The 14226-nt window shown below is 38.2% G+C and overlaps 1 protein-coding gene across 3 annotated transcripts in view; it reads left to right on the forward strand.

Annotated features, from left to right (window-relative positions):
• The window catches only part of CCDC73 (coiled-coil domain containing 73), a 180291-nt gene that overhangs the window by 117363 nt on the left and 48702 nt on the right, over positions 1-14226 (forward strand). For 2 of the 3 annotated variants that reach the window (XM_058446414.1, XM_058446416.1), the window contains 3 exons: positions 10083-10211; positions 11010-11069; positions 11828-11911. In XM_058446414.1, the coding sequence (XP_058302397.1) occupies positions 10083-10211; positions 11010-11069; positions 11828-11911 (273 nt within the window). The remainder of the gene's footprint in view (positions 1-10082; positions 10212-11009; positions 11070-11827; positions 11912-14226) is intronic. The other variant, XM_058446417.1, reaches the window with a different exon arrangement.

Here is a 14226-nt window from a genome sequence, read left to right on the forward strand (position 1 = left end):
TCTCTGATAAAACAGACTTTAAACCAACAAAGATAAAAAGGGACAAAGAAGGCCATTACATAATGGTAAAGGGATCAATTCAACAATCCTAAATATCCTAAATATATATGCACCCAATACAGGAGCACCCAGATTCATAAAGCAAGTCCTTAGAGACCTACAAAGAGACTTAAACTCCCACACAATAATAATAGGAGACTTTAACACCCCACTGTCAACATTAGACAGATCAATGGGACAGAAAGTTAAAAAGGATATCCAGGAATTGAACTTAGCTCTGCACCAAGTGGACCTAAGAGACATCTACAGAACTCTCCACCCCAAATCAACAGAATATACATTTTTCTCAGCACCACATGACACTTCTTCCAAAATTGACCACATAGTTGGAAGTAAAGCACTCCTCAGCAAATGTAAAAGAACAGAAATTATAACAAACTGTCTCTCAGACCACAGTGCAATCAAACTAGAACTCAGGATTAAGAAACTCACTCAAAACCGCTCAACTACATGGAAACTGAACAACCTGCTCCTGAATGACTACTGGATACATAATGAAATGAAGGCAGAAATAAAGATGTTCTTTGAAACCAATGAGAACAAAGACACAATATACCAGAATCTCTGGGACACATTTAAAGCAGTGTGTAGAGGGAAATTTATAGCAGTAAATGCCCACAACAGAAAGCAGGAAAGATCTAAAATTGACACCCTAACATCACAAGCAAGAGCAAACACATTCAAAAGGTAGCAGAAGGCAAGAAATAACTAAGATCGGAGCAGAACTGAAGTAGATAGAAACACAAAAAACCCTTCAAAAAAATTAAGGAATCTAGGAGCTGATTTTTTGAAAAGATCAACAAAATTGATAAACTGCTAGCAAGACTAATAAAGAAGAAAAGAGAGAAGATCTTATCATATAGATGCAATAAAAAATGATAAAGGGGATATCACCACCGATCCCACAGAAATACAAACTACCATCAGAGAATACTATAAACACCTCTATGCAAATAAACTAGACAATCTAGAAGAAATGGATAAATTCCTGGACACATACACCCTCCCAAGACTAAACCAGGAAGAAGTTGAATCCCTGAATAGACCAATAACAGGCTCTGAAATTGCGGTAGTAATTAATAGTTTACCAACCAAAAAAAGTCCAGGACCAGACAGATTCACAGCCGAATTCTACCAGAGGTACAAGGAGGAGCTGGTACCATTCCTTCTGAAATGATTCCAATCAATAGAAAAAGAGGGAATCCTCCCTAACTCATTTTATGAGGCCAGTATCATCCTGATGCCAAAGCCTGGCAGAGACACAACAAAAAAAGAATTTTAGACCAATATCCCTGATGAAAACATCAATGCAAAAATCCTCAATAAAGTACTGGCAAACCGAATCCAGCAGCACATCAAAAAGCTTATCCACCATGATCAAGTGGGCTTCATCCCTGGGATGCAAGGTTGGTTCAACATATGCAAATCAATAAATGTAATCTAGCATATAAACAGAACCAATGACATAAACCACATGATTATCTCAATAGATGCAGAAAAGGCCTTTGACAAAATTCAACAACCCTTCATGCTAAAAATCTCAATAAATTCGGTATTGATGGGACATATCTCAAAATAATAAGAGCTATTTATGACAAACCCACAGCCAATATCATACTGAATGGGCAAAGACTGGAAGCATTCCCTTTGACAACTGGCACAAGACAGGGATGCCCTCTCTCACCACTCCTATTCAACATAGTGTTGGAAGTTCTGGCCAAGGCAATCAGGCAAGAGAAAGAAATAAAGGGTATTCAATTAGGGAAAGAGGAAGTCAAATTGTCCCTGTTTGCAGATGACATGATTGTATATTTAGAAAACCCCATCGTCTCAGCCCAAAATCTCCTTAAGCTGATAAGCAACTTCAGCAAAGTCTCAGGATACAAAATCAATGTGCAAAAATCACAAGCCTTCTTATACACCAATAACAGACAAACAGCCAAATCATGAGTGAACCCCCATTCACAATTGCTTCAAAGAGAATAAAATACCTAGGAATTCAACTTACAAGGGATGTGAAGGACCTCTTCAAGGAGAACTACAAACCACTGCTCAATGAAATAAAAGAGGACACAAACAAATGGAAGAACATTCCATGCTCATGGATAGGAAGAATCAATATCATGAAAATGGCCATACTGCCCAAGATAATTTATAGATTCATTGCCATCCCCATCAAGCTACCAATGACTTTCTTCACAGAATTGGAAAAAACTATTTTAAAGTTCATATGGAACCAAAAAAGAGCCCACATTGCCAAATCAATCCTAAGCCAAAAGAATAAAGCTGGAGACATCACGCTACCTTACTTCAAACTATGCTACAAGGCTACAGTAACCAAAACAGCATGGTACTGGTACCAAAACAGAGATATAGACCAATGGAACAGAACAGAGCCCTCAGAAATAATACTACACATCTAGAACCATCTGATCTTTGACAAGCCTGACAAAAACAAGAAGTGGGGAAAGGATTCCCTATTTAATAAATGGTGCTGGGAAAACTGGCTAGCCATATGTAGAAAGCTGAAACTGGATCCCTTCCTTATATCTTACACAAAAATTAATTCAGGATAGATTAAAGACTTAAATGTTAGACCTAACACCATAAAAACCCTACAAGAAAACCTAGGCAATACCATTCAGGACATAGGCATGGGCAAGGACTTCATGTCTAAAACACCAAAAGCAATGGCAACAAAAGTCAAGATTGACAAATGGGATCTAATTAAACTAAAGAGCTTCTGCACAGCAAAAGAAACTACCATCAGAGTGAACAGGCAACCTACAGAATGGGAAAACATTTTTGCAATCTACTCATCTGACAAAGGGCTAATATCCAGAATCTACAAAGAACTCAAACAAATTTACAAGAAAAAAACAGCCCTATCACAAAGTGGGCGAAGTAGATGAGCAGACAGTTCTCAAAAGAAGACATTTATGCAGCCAACAGACACATGAAAAAATGCTCATCATCACTGGCCATCAGAGAAATGCAAATCAAAACCACAACAAGATACCATCTTACACCAGTTGGAATGATGATTATTAAAAAGTCAGGAAACAACAGGTGCTGGAGAGGATGTGGAGAAATAGGAACACTTTTACACTGTTGGTGGTACTGTAAACTAGATCAACCATAGTGGAAGACAGTGTGGCGATTCCTTAAGGATCAGGAACTAGAAATACCATTTGACCCAGCCATCCCATTACTGGGTATATACCCAAAGGATTATAAATCATGCTGCTATGAAGACACATGCACACGTATGTTTATTGCAGTACTGTTCACAATAGCAAAGACTTGAAAACAACCTAAATGTCCATCAATGATAGACTGGATTAAGAAAATGTGGCACATATACACCATGGAATACTATGCAGCCATAAAAAAGGATGAGTTCATGTCCTTTGTAGGGACATGGATGAAGCTGGAAACCATCATTCTCAGCAAACTATCGCAAGGACGAAAAACCAAACACTGCATGTTCTCACTCACTGGTGGGAACTGAACAATGAGAACACTTGGACACAGGAAGGGGAACATCATACACCAGGGTCTGTCGTGGGGTGGGGGCAGGGGGGAGGGATAGCATTCGGAGATATACCTAATGTAAATGACGAGTTTATGGGTGCAGGAAACCACCATGGCACATGTATGCATATGTAACAAACCTGCACGTTGTCCACATGTACCATAGAACTTAAAGTATAAAAAAAATTGTCGATTCACTCCAATTGACGAAGAGATGAATAAAAATTAAAAGCTTAAAAAAAAAAGGGGACATTGTTGACAATTCATGCTCCTGAACTACCAGCTCCTTATATTCCTTCTCTCTGTAGAACTGCAGACTAGCATGTCACCACCTTGAAGGTATTCGATATTCTGCTTCTTTTGGGCTTTTGCATTCAGCCTTCCCCTTTCTCCAACGAGAGGATCCTTTTCTATCATCTTTATCATGACATGCCCAAATGTATTACCTCTAGACCTTCACCCAGTCCATTAGACTGTTCCCGCTTATGTGGAATTCCCTGCATGATGTTTCTTTTTCTTCTGTTTATATTAACTCATTACTTCACCTTTTCTTTACAACTTAAACCTTTCAACTGTAACCATCCCGAGGAGGTACATGACCCAAACCATACAGGTGTTGCTTTTCTTCTTTACCCCCTTTGTATTCTCTCTCTCTCTTTTTTTTGAGTTGGGGTCTCACTCTGTTGCCCAGGCCGGAGTGCAGTGGTGGGATACCACAACTCACTGCAGTGCTGGTGAACACCTGGGCTCAAGCAGTCCTCCTACCTCAGCCTCCTGAGTAGCTGTGACCAGAGGCATGCCACTATGCCCGACTAATTTTTGTTTTTTCTTAGCGATGGGGTCTCACTATGTTGCCCAGGCTGGTCTTAAATTCCTAGGCTCAAGCAGTCCTCCTGCCTCAGCCTCTCAAAGTGCTGAGATTACAGGTATGAGCCATCACACCCAACCGGTATTCTCATTTGTAATATAAATACAATAATATCTGCCTTTCCTGTTTTATATATGTATAATAAATATAAAATTATGAAATGTATGAAAAAGCACTTTGAAAAGATGTAAAATCTCAATATTGAAGCAAATAGAGGTAGAGCCTTTGTGGTTGAAGGAAGGGTTGGAAGAATCCTGGAGCTATACCTGTTGGCTTCTCTTCTCTGTTAGCAGCCCTGGAGGGGTACCATGGAACTGCTAAAACTTCTCAGGGCGTGATTTGAAAGTGGTTAACTGGATCCAACCTTTTTTTTTTTTTTTTTTTTTTTTTGGAGAGCGAACTGACCCAAAGAGACTGGGTGAATTAATGTCAAGCAGCTTATAAAAAGATTTTCCACCTTGCCTCACTTTGTTTTGCATAATGATTGTAATCAGTAATATTCTAAACAATCTGTAATTTTTATAACATTAGCTGAAACTGTTCTTGTAACTGACATTGTGATAATTCCCCAATATTCATTCCGCCTCATTCGGTCTCCAAGCCAATTAATATTACTCCATTCCTCATGGCAGTGTTTGGTTTGCGAATGAGCATGTGATCCAATTCTGGCAAGCAAGGGGTAGTTCAAGGAAACATTTTCTTTCTCTTTAATGAGTCCCAGAATGATACAGTTGCCATATAATACCTGAATTGGCCTCTTGTTAGTAGTCTAAGAAGAGGCCCAAGAATGGAAAGTGGAGACATGAAAATAACTAGTCTATATTGAAGTATATCAAGTATCCAGGTCAACCAGCCTGCCTAACTTTGTGGTCCCTGTTATAGGATAGTAAATTTCCTGATTATTTTGTGGTTTAGTTATGGTTTTCTGATATTTATAGCTAAAGCATCCCAAGTGTTACTGACACTTTGTGTTTTTCATTACCAAATATTATGTTTTGTACAAATTTATGGATGTTTAAAACATAAAATGATTGGTTTTATGACATTTATGTCATAGTTAACTTTTCCAAGGTCGTCTACTCTAAATAAATTCCTCTAACTCCCTGATTATCTTTTTCCTCCATTCTTCCAAAACTCTATCCTTGGGATAGAGTTTTGGGATAGAGTTTTGCTTTTTTCAAAGTATTTGTTTCAGTGAGCTCAGACTTCTTAAGTCAACCATTCGCTTCATGTGCATGACGGCATACATAGTTTTTCAGTCTCACATTTCTCTTAATCTCTGGTTCTATATGTTCAACCACCTGTAGATCATCTCCTTTTGTGACTTATTGTAACTTCAGGGTTAACAGGTCACACATTGGATTCTTCCCTCTCCCATCCACTCTACCTCTGAAAAAAAAAATTCATGCAACTCTGCTTTCAAAGGAAGCCATCTTGCTGCCTGTGAAGGTGAATCATCACTGATACATTGAAACTTTATTTGAGGGAATTCCTCATGTTCAGCCTTTTGTAATTTGAAAAAAATGTAAATGAAGGACTTTTTTGAGAATAGTTAACCTATGGTTCGGGCTTAATAATTTGTATTTTTTTGGCTTTTGGAAGAGTCTGTCTCAGGACATTTTCTGTTTCTTATTTTGTGTAATTTTAAATATACTTTTTGTCTCTTCCATCTGTGAAGCACACTTTCTATTTTCTTTCCATTTTTATGTTTCTTCCTTTCACATTTCGTGGTCCCCTTTTCCTTTCTTCCAGTTTCACTTAGTCACTCTAGAATCATCTTTGACTCATTTTTGACTCATCTTTTTCCTTTATTCTCTTTGTTCAGTCTATTATATTTTTCTTTAGAATGTCTCATATTTTTTACTCTCCATTTTTCAATACTATAGACACTCATTATCTCATGCCTGGATTAATGTAATAGCCTCTTAGCCAGTGTTCTTTTCTCACGTTTTTATTCATTCTTTTTGCCAGACTAAGTTTACTAAGATACTGATTTAACTTTTATGTGCCTGACACACAGGAGGTACTTGGTATATGTAGAAGAAATGAGAAATAAGTCTCCTTTGCCTACCAAATCAAGTCCCAGGCTTCTTTAATTGGCTTTCCAGAGCTTTCATGATCTGGTCCATTCTATATGTTCAATATTGTTTGTCATTGCTTCTTAACAAGCATCTCCCATTCTATTTTAGCCAAAATTCTTTGTTGCCATTAGCATAATTCTTAGTTCTTTCTGCCTTTTGGTTTTGTTTTCCTCTACATCCCTTCTCATACTTGAAATGCTTTCTCTCAATGTACTTGTACTAAAATAGGTGGCATGTTGGAATGGTAATTGAGAAAAGATTAATGAATAAGTTATTTACGTAGTTGTAGACAGAGGTAAGGGAAAACAACAAGGGATGGTGAAGCACCCCACAGATAAAAGTAGTGGTAGATTCTGATTAACACACCTGTACCTGAAGAGCTAAGGGAATGAAGCAGATGCTGGAATCTGGAAAGAGCTGTAGCTATAGCTGCAGAAGAAAGCCTCAAGGCAGAAGCTGCGGTCTTTTTTTTCTTTTTCTTTCTTTTTTTTTAAAGAGACGAGGGTAGGGGGTGGGTTTTTATTTTTAAGAGATGGGGGTGGGGGGGGGGTCGCTGTGGCACAATTATTGCTCACTGCAGCTTTGAACTCCTAGGCTCAAGTGATCCTCCAGCTTCAGCTTCCCGAGTAGCTAGTAGCTAGGACCAGAGGCATACACCATCATGCCTGGCATATTTTTTTATTTATTTAGAGACAGGGTCTTGCTTTGTTGCCCAGTCTAGTTTTGAATTCTTGGCTTCAAGCAATCCTCCTGCCTTGGCCTCCCAAATCACTAGGATTAGCTGTGATCTTTGATAAAGATATAGAGCTATTGCCAATTTGTGGTTAGTAGGGAGGGAGCTGGTAAAATACCTCATTCTCTTTCTCTTCCTAGCCTACTGATCTGCTAGTACCTCCCACAGATTTAACCCAATCAGGAGCCAGAAGTCAGAGAGTTTGCTATATCCACAGATATCAGCCACATAGGGCACACAGCAGTGTGGAGAAAGGGTGGGAAGTGAATCAGGAGTGATAAATGGAGGATATCTACTACTCATTCTTCAAGGCCCAGCTCAAGGTCTACCCCCTTCATTCAAACTTTCGTTCATTCCTTCGATATATACTAATTGTTCTCTTTATGCCAGACATCAGTTTGTCTGCCTGCTTTTCTAAGAATAGAGCCCTATCTCTTGACTCACGTGGTTGCTTTAGCAGTCATTTTATGCAGTGTACATATCCAAAGGTGGTATTTGAACTGAGACCAATGAGTCCTTTCTCCTGGATTTTGAATTTGGAGTTGGGATATACTTGGGTGAGTTTTTCCCTGGGTGGCTAAAACTGGAACATGTAGAACTTTGAAGGTATTAGTAGCCCTGTTTTCTGCTGCTCCTCTTTCAGCTTCCTTTTGGGTTTCCTCCTATCTCAGTTGACTTTATTTCTCAGCCTTATATACTGGCTGCTTCTCTAATCTATGAATTTTTCTTAGGATTGAGTCATTTTCCATTTTCTATCCTCTAATAACTCTCTAAGTGATAGTGCCTGTTTTTACAGCTTAAATACGATTTTAAAACTACAAAAATGTTTTTATTTTAGGAAAAATAGAAAATACTAATCACATAATGAAGAAAATAAAAATTTCCTATAATCTCACCACTCTAATAAATCAACTTACTTCTACAAAAGAGTCAAAAGTTTGTTGTTTATCCAGTTCTTAAGAAAATGAAGTAGTCAGGATTCTTAATTGCACTGATTTAGTCAGCAAAGGAATTTATTGGAAGGGCATTGGTCATCTCGGACTTGAAAAATGATTACAAACAAGGGAGGCTATGCAGTATCCAAGACCATAGCATAAAACCAGCTTCCACTCTTGAATACTGTATATCACAGCTTATACCATCATTGCTGACCATAGTGGATGCTGCTGCTGCTGCAGTATCACTCACCCATAGAAGCTTGAAGTTACTACACTTCCCTGACTATCTACCAACAGATGGATTTGCAGTAGTCCTTGTTTTTTTGTGATAACTAATCCAATATCCAAGACAGGTGCATCAGATTAGCAGAGCCTAGCCTCATGCTTATAAAGCTGGTACCTGGCATCTTTGCTTCTCTGGTAGGCAGTCAGCTCTTATAATGTAGAAAAACTGGCCAGGCGTGGTGGCTCACGCCTGTAATCCCAGCACTTTGGGAGGCTGAGGTGGGTGGATCACAAGGTCAGGAGATTGAGACCATCCTGGCTAATGTGGTGAAACCCTGTCTCTACTAAAAATACAAAAAAAATTAGCCGGGCTGGTGGTGGGCGCCTGTAGTCCCAGCTACTCGGGAGGCTGAGGCAGAAGAATGGCACAAACCCAGGAGGCGGAGCTTAGTGGCACTGCACTCCAGTCTGGGCGACAGAGCAAGACTCCGTCTCAAAAAAAAAAGAAAAAACTGCCCACTGCCTACCAGAGAAGCAAAGATGCCAGGTACTAACTTTATAAGGGAGTTCAGTTACTGTGTAGCCGAGACTGAAAATCAGATTCTTGAGTATTTAATATAGTCAATATACACAGAAGAACAGCACAATCAATTGCACACCAATTCAAAAGTTGGTATTTCAAGATTTTAATGTGTTTGATTGCTGTCTGCTAAACTCAATGAACATGTAATTTCATAAATGAACACCGCTTTTACATCCTTCAGTTCCACCCTCCACAACACTGCCAGAGTTATTTTTCTAAAATGCAAATTTTGTTATGTCATTCTTCTACTCAGAATCCTTCAGTGGTTAATTCCCCATTTTTTTATAGTATAACGTTCAAACTCTTTAGCGTAACATACAAGTCCTTCTCAATATTTGAATCCTGCCAAATTTCTAGCCACAACTACCAATATTCTACTCTGTCCCCTGAAATAACACATTAGCTCCAGTCATATCTTATTAGTTCTGTTCCCCTGAAAAATATCATGCTTTTTCATGTTTCTGTGGCTTTGTGCGTGTAGAACATTTTGCCTGGAATGCCTACCCCTTTGTTGTCTTCTTTGCAAATTTATCTTTAAAGATTCAGTTCAAATAGCACCTTTGCATGTAATACCTTGTTGATATACTCAGTTTATGTTTTTTATACATTTTTCTAATATAGCACTCATTACATTGTATTGTAATTATTTCTTACATAATTTTTCCTATTAGAGGCTAATAAATTTGGGAATTTAGATTTCCTTGTTATCTTTTTATCTCAGAAGATGTTTGTTTAATAAATAATGGAAACACTGTACTTCTGGTTAGTTAGTTGATTTTGTTAGTACACTCCTTTTAAGATTCAAAGTCATGCAGTCAATCTCTTTATGATTGATTAACTTTGCCTGATCCACAACCGAAGATTATGTTCCCACCTTGGCTAATCTTGCAAGGGAACTAGGGAAAATACACTTTAATGGACCAGTAGTATTATCTTGATATATGAAATATAACAAATTATAATTATAGGCTTAAGGATGAACTTTGAAAGTGTCAGGAAAGTACCTTGTTTTAGTGAAATATGTGTACTGAATTTTCTGTTTGATATGTTTCTTATTAAGGAACTAAAAAAAGCAGCCTCAGACTTAATAAAGTCCAAAGTCACATGTCAATATAAGATGGGAGAAGAAAACATCAGTCTAACAATTAAAGAACAAAAATTTCAAGAACTTCAAGAAAGACTCAACATGGTATTTTATTAAATGTATTTGTTTATAACATTAATATTTTCAATAAAACTTAGGAGAATTTCAGGATTGTAACACAAAAATATTCCATCTTTGCAAAGTCAATATGCATAGTTAAAGGTAATATGAATCTGTTTTTTTATTAATTTTTGCCGTAGACTTTAGGACAATAAGATTTGGCTAGAACTATTTTATTTCTACTTGAATATGGTTTTGAGTAATCTTGTGGTACAATGGTATCTCCAGGACAGCTTTGGAGATGAGAAATTTTATAGTTTTTAACATTTACAATTTTGCACCAACCTATGTTGGTATATAGTATCTTCTTCAGTTCACTGAAGTCACTGTTTAAACCACAAACAAATTTGGGTACTTTGGACCGGGTGCAGTGGCTTACACCTGTAATCCCAGCACTTTAGGAGGCTGAGGTGGGTGGATCACTTGAGGTCAGGAGTTTGAGACCAGCTTGGCCAACATGATGAAACCCCGTCTCCACTAAAAATACAAAAATTAGCTGTGCATAGTGGTGGGCATCTGTAATCCCAGCTACTTGGGAGGATGAGGCATGGAATCCGCTTGAACCCAAGAGGTGGAGGTTGCAGTGAGCCAAGATCGCACCACTGCACTCCAGACTGGGTGATAGAGTGAGACACAGTCTCAAAACAAACAAACAAAAAAACAAATGTGGGTACTCTGGGGGTAGTAATAGGTCATAACACTCCAAAATTTGTTTAGTACTGAATTGAATGTAGAATTTGCTGAATTTTATATCATAACTTTAAAACTATTCAAATTTTAAAGGAATTGGAATTAAATGAGAAGATTAATGAAGAGATTACCTGTATTCAAGAAGAAAAACAGGTAAGCAATCATAAGATATTTGGAAGCCAGTAAATATTCTAAAAATCAGATAAAATGTAAAAAATAAGTGGAATCATGCATAGCACATAGTAGGCACTCAGTTAATGTGTATTAAATGTACATGTGTATACTTTTTAAAATCAGTCTCAATATACTTTCATTAAAAAATACCTTAGATTTTTTCCTTGATAGATTAGACCAGTGATACCCTAACAAATAATTATTGAAGTTTATTTATGTGTAGTGCATACTTTTTCAGGACATTATACTCTCATTTGAGTCTATTTGATGCTTATAATTATTCCATTTTTTAAAAGATGTGTGAAAGAATATTCCTCCTGTTTCTTTTTTCTTTTCTGCTTTTCCTCCATTTGACTCTCAATGTATGCCATGACATCCTAGCCCATTATGACATTTTATAATATTATACCTCATATGACATTTTAGTAGTGATGTATTTACTGTTGGGGGGTGGCGAGCCAAAAAATCTTTATTTTAGTTTTGAATTCTTCACGTGTCTTAGAATCCACAGTTTATTCCAAAAAACTTTGTTAATTATTTGAGGGACTCTTGGAAATAATATAATAGAAATTATTTTAGATACCATTAGATGTGCCATTAGTTTAATATAAAGTATTGAAATTAAACTATAAATACAATGAGTTAGGAAACTAGAAAATGTATGTGAAGAATGATCTTAGAAACATACCTATCTTAAAACTTTTAAATTGATATATCATATTTGTGTATTTTCAAAGGATATCATCATTTCTTTCCAACATATGCAGCAGTTACTTCGGCAACAAATTCAAGCTAATACTGAAATGGAGGCAGAATTGAAGGTGCTAAAAGAAAATAATCAGGTTCTATCTGTCTGTCTGTCTGTCTGTCTGTCTATCTATCTATCTATCTATCTATCTATCTATCTATCTATCTATCGTGTTTTAGTATATTTTCATCTAATTAACTTCCTGTTTAGTTTATTCTTCTGTCCAGTTTTATTGAGATTATTTTGAATTCTAGGGGTAAGATATTGACTTTCTTCATCAACTTGTTTTCAGTGTCTAAAGTAATGAGCATATATTATTCAACATTTATGTCACTAGTGAAATGTTAAATTTTATCAAGTATCTGACTTAATTTTACAAAATGAAAAATCCACTCTGTTATAACAGAATGAATAGGATTTTTTTTGGTCTTAGAATTGTGGTCACAATGCAACACTGAAAATAAAAAGTGAAAGTGTCAGCTGCAGTTTAAGAGAGCATTCAGCCAGCTCTCAGAAGTTTGGGGTAGATCTCTCTTCACAGGAATATGATAAAATTGGTGCCGTTACCACAACAAACACCTCATCATCCTCTTTCCAGTATATATAAGGAAAGGACTGGGAAAGAGAGGACATTGTTGGCCATTGATAATTTGGGAGTGCAGGGTTCAAAAAGAGGCTTTTTCTCTTACATCCCTAGCAGAGGCAGGTGCATTTCCCCTTATAAAGCTGAGTGAAGAAATGTACAAGAAAATCTCTTGTAGGGATTGAGATACAAGAAGGGGAGACTACCTTTTGTTCCCTGGCTAGATGCTTGAAATGCTGTAGAAAGGTGAAGGTCCACTCTAGGGTTACCAGTAAAGTAAAATGTGATAAGTTCATGTGGAAGCGGTTGGCACGTATTTCTTTTGTTTTGTTTTGTTTTGTTTTCTTTCTTTCTTTCTTTCTTTTGTTTGGGATGGAGTCTTGCTCTGTCACCCAGGCTGGAGTGTAGTGGCATGATCTTGGCTCACTGCAACCTCCACCTCCTGGGTTCAAGCGATTCTCCTGCCTCAGCCTCCCGAGTAGCTGGGATTACAGGTGCCCACTACCACAGCCAGCTAGCATATGTTTCTTGAAGTTTGGAAGTTTACTAAGAACATATCAACTGATGCCCAGTTTTGGTCTACAAATTTCAAAAAAGGAAGTTTTTAGAGTAATCTGTGCCAATGGAGCTTGAAGTGTATTATTCTTAAAAAACCTTATGGTTCTTTGGCTTCACATGAAGGAACCATGGAGATTAGTGGAGGAGCAGGAACTGCCCTGTATGCCACTGGGCCAAGTGATGGGATGTCCAATTCAGAAAAGGGGTTGGGGATATGTTCCACAGGGGTGGCCAGTAGAAGATACTTCTATCCTTCTGAAGGAGTTCAGGGTAAAGCTGAACATTTCCCAAGAAAACTACAATTACCTCCCACATAAAAACTACCATCAGTCAAGGCCAGGGCCAGTTTCATGAGTATGTGACCAGTGCACTGGCATCATAGGGACCCACACTCAGAATGGCCTTCTGCTTCAGGTTTAATGTTTCATGGTCACTGTCTTGAAGATTTTATTTTGAATTTACATTTTGTAAATGAAGTCTAGTGGTAATGGAGCATGTGCTAGGGGCTTGGATCCTCAGCCCAGGTATTTCCACTACCTCCCAGGAGTGGTTCTTGGCTGCTGGCTCTTCCACCCTCTGGGGATCTACGTCCTGCTTTGCCTCCTACTGCTCGTTCCCATCCTGCCATTGGTGCAGTTTGACTGGGTCACGTTTGTGGGGAAAGGTCTGTGTTCTACTGTTGACCTTTACTCTTTGGTTGGGTGTAGGTGCAGGCAGGGAGGGCCTAGGTTGGGTGCATGTACCCCACAGTATTTTGGCGTGAGACATAACAACAGTTGTCTTTGTTGCAGGTTGGTAGTGCCTTAAAGTGTTAGGCAGGTGACTTGGTGGGGGTCTGCAGGGAGGATGAATCCCCAGTCCAGGTACTGAGTGCATACCTCCTGGCAGTTGCAGTCCCTTGAGAGTCACCCATTTGCCATGGGTTGGGGTGAAGGCCCCATGGGAAGGGAAGATTCTCTTCCCCACCCATGTCCAGGACATAGTAGATGGGTCTAGCAGCTGGCAGGACAGGGAACCTGGTAGCTGGTGGCTCTCACTCATGCTGAGTTGTGTGATGAGGCCCTTAGGCACCTTATGAGGGTCTGCATTTGTCTGGTGAGTATCCCCAAGCCTAGGGGATCATGATATTAAATAGAAAATAAAAAGCACCATGACAAATTGAAAGGGGGGGGGGCTGCAAGGAAAGGAAAAAGTTGTATATTTTAGTACCTTTAGTAGCACTTTTTTCCCTGTGTTTTTCATTTTGT

Source organism: Hylobates moloch, unplaced genomic scaffold (assembly GCF_009828535.3).
Source record: "Hylobates moloch isolate HMO894 unplaced genomic scaffold, HMol_V3 SCAFFOLD_11, whole genome shotgun sequence".
Lineage (NCBI taxonomy): Eukaryota > Metazoa > Chordata > Mammalia > Primates > Hylobatidae > Hylobates > Hylobates moloch.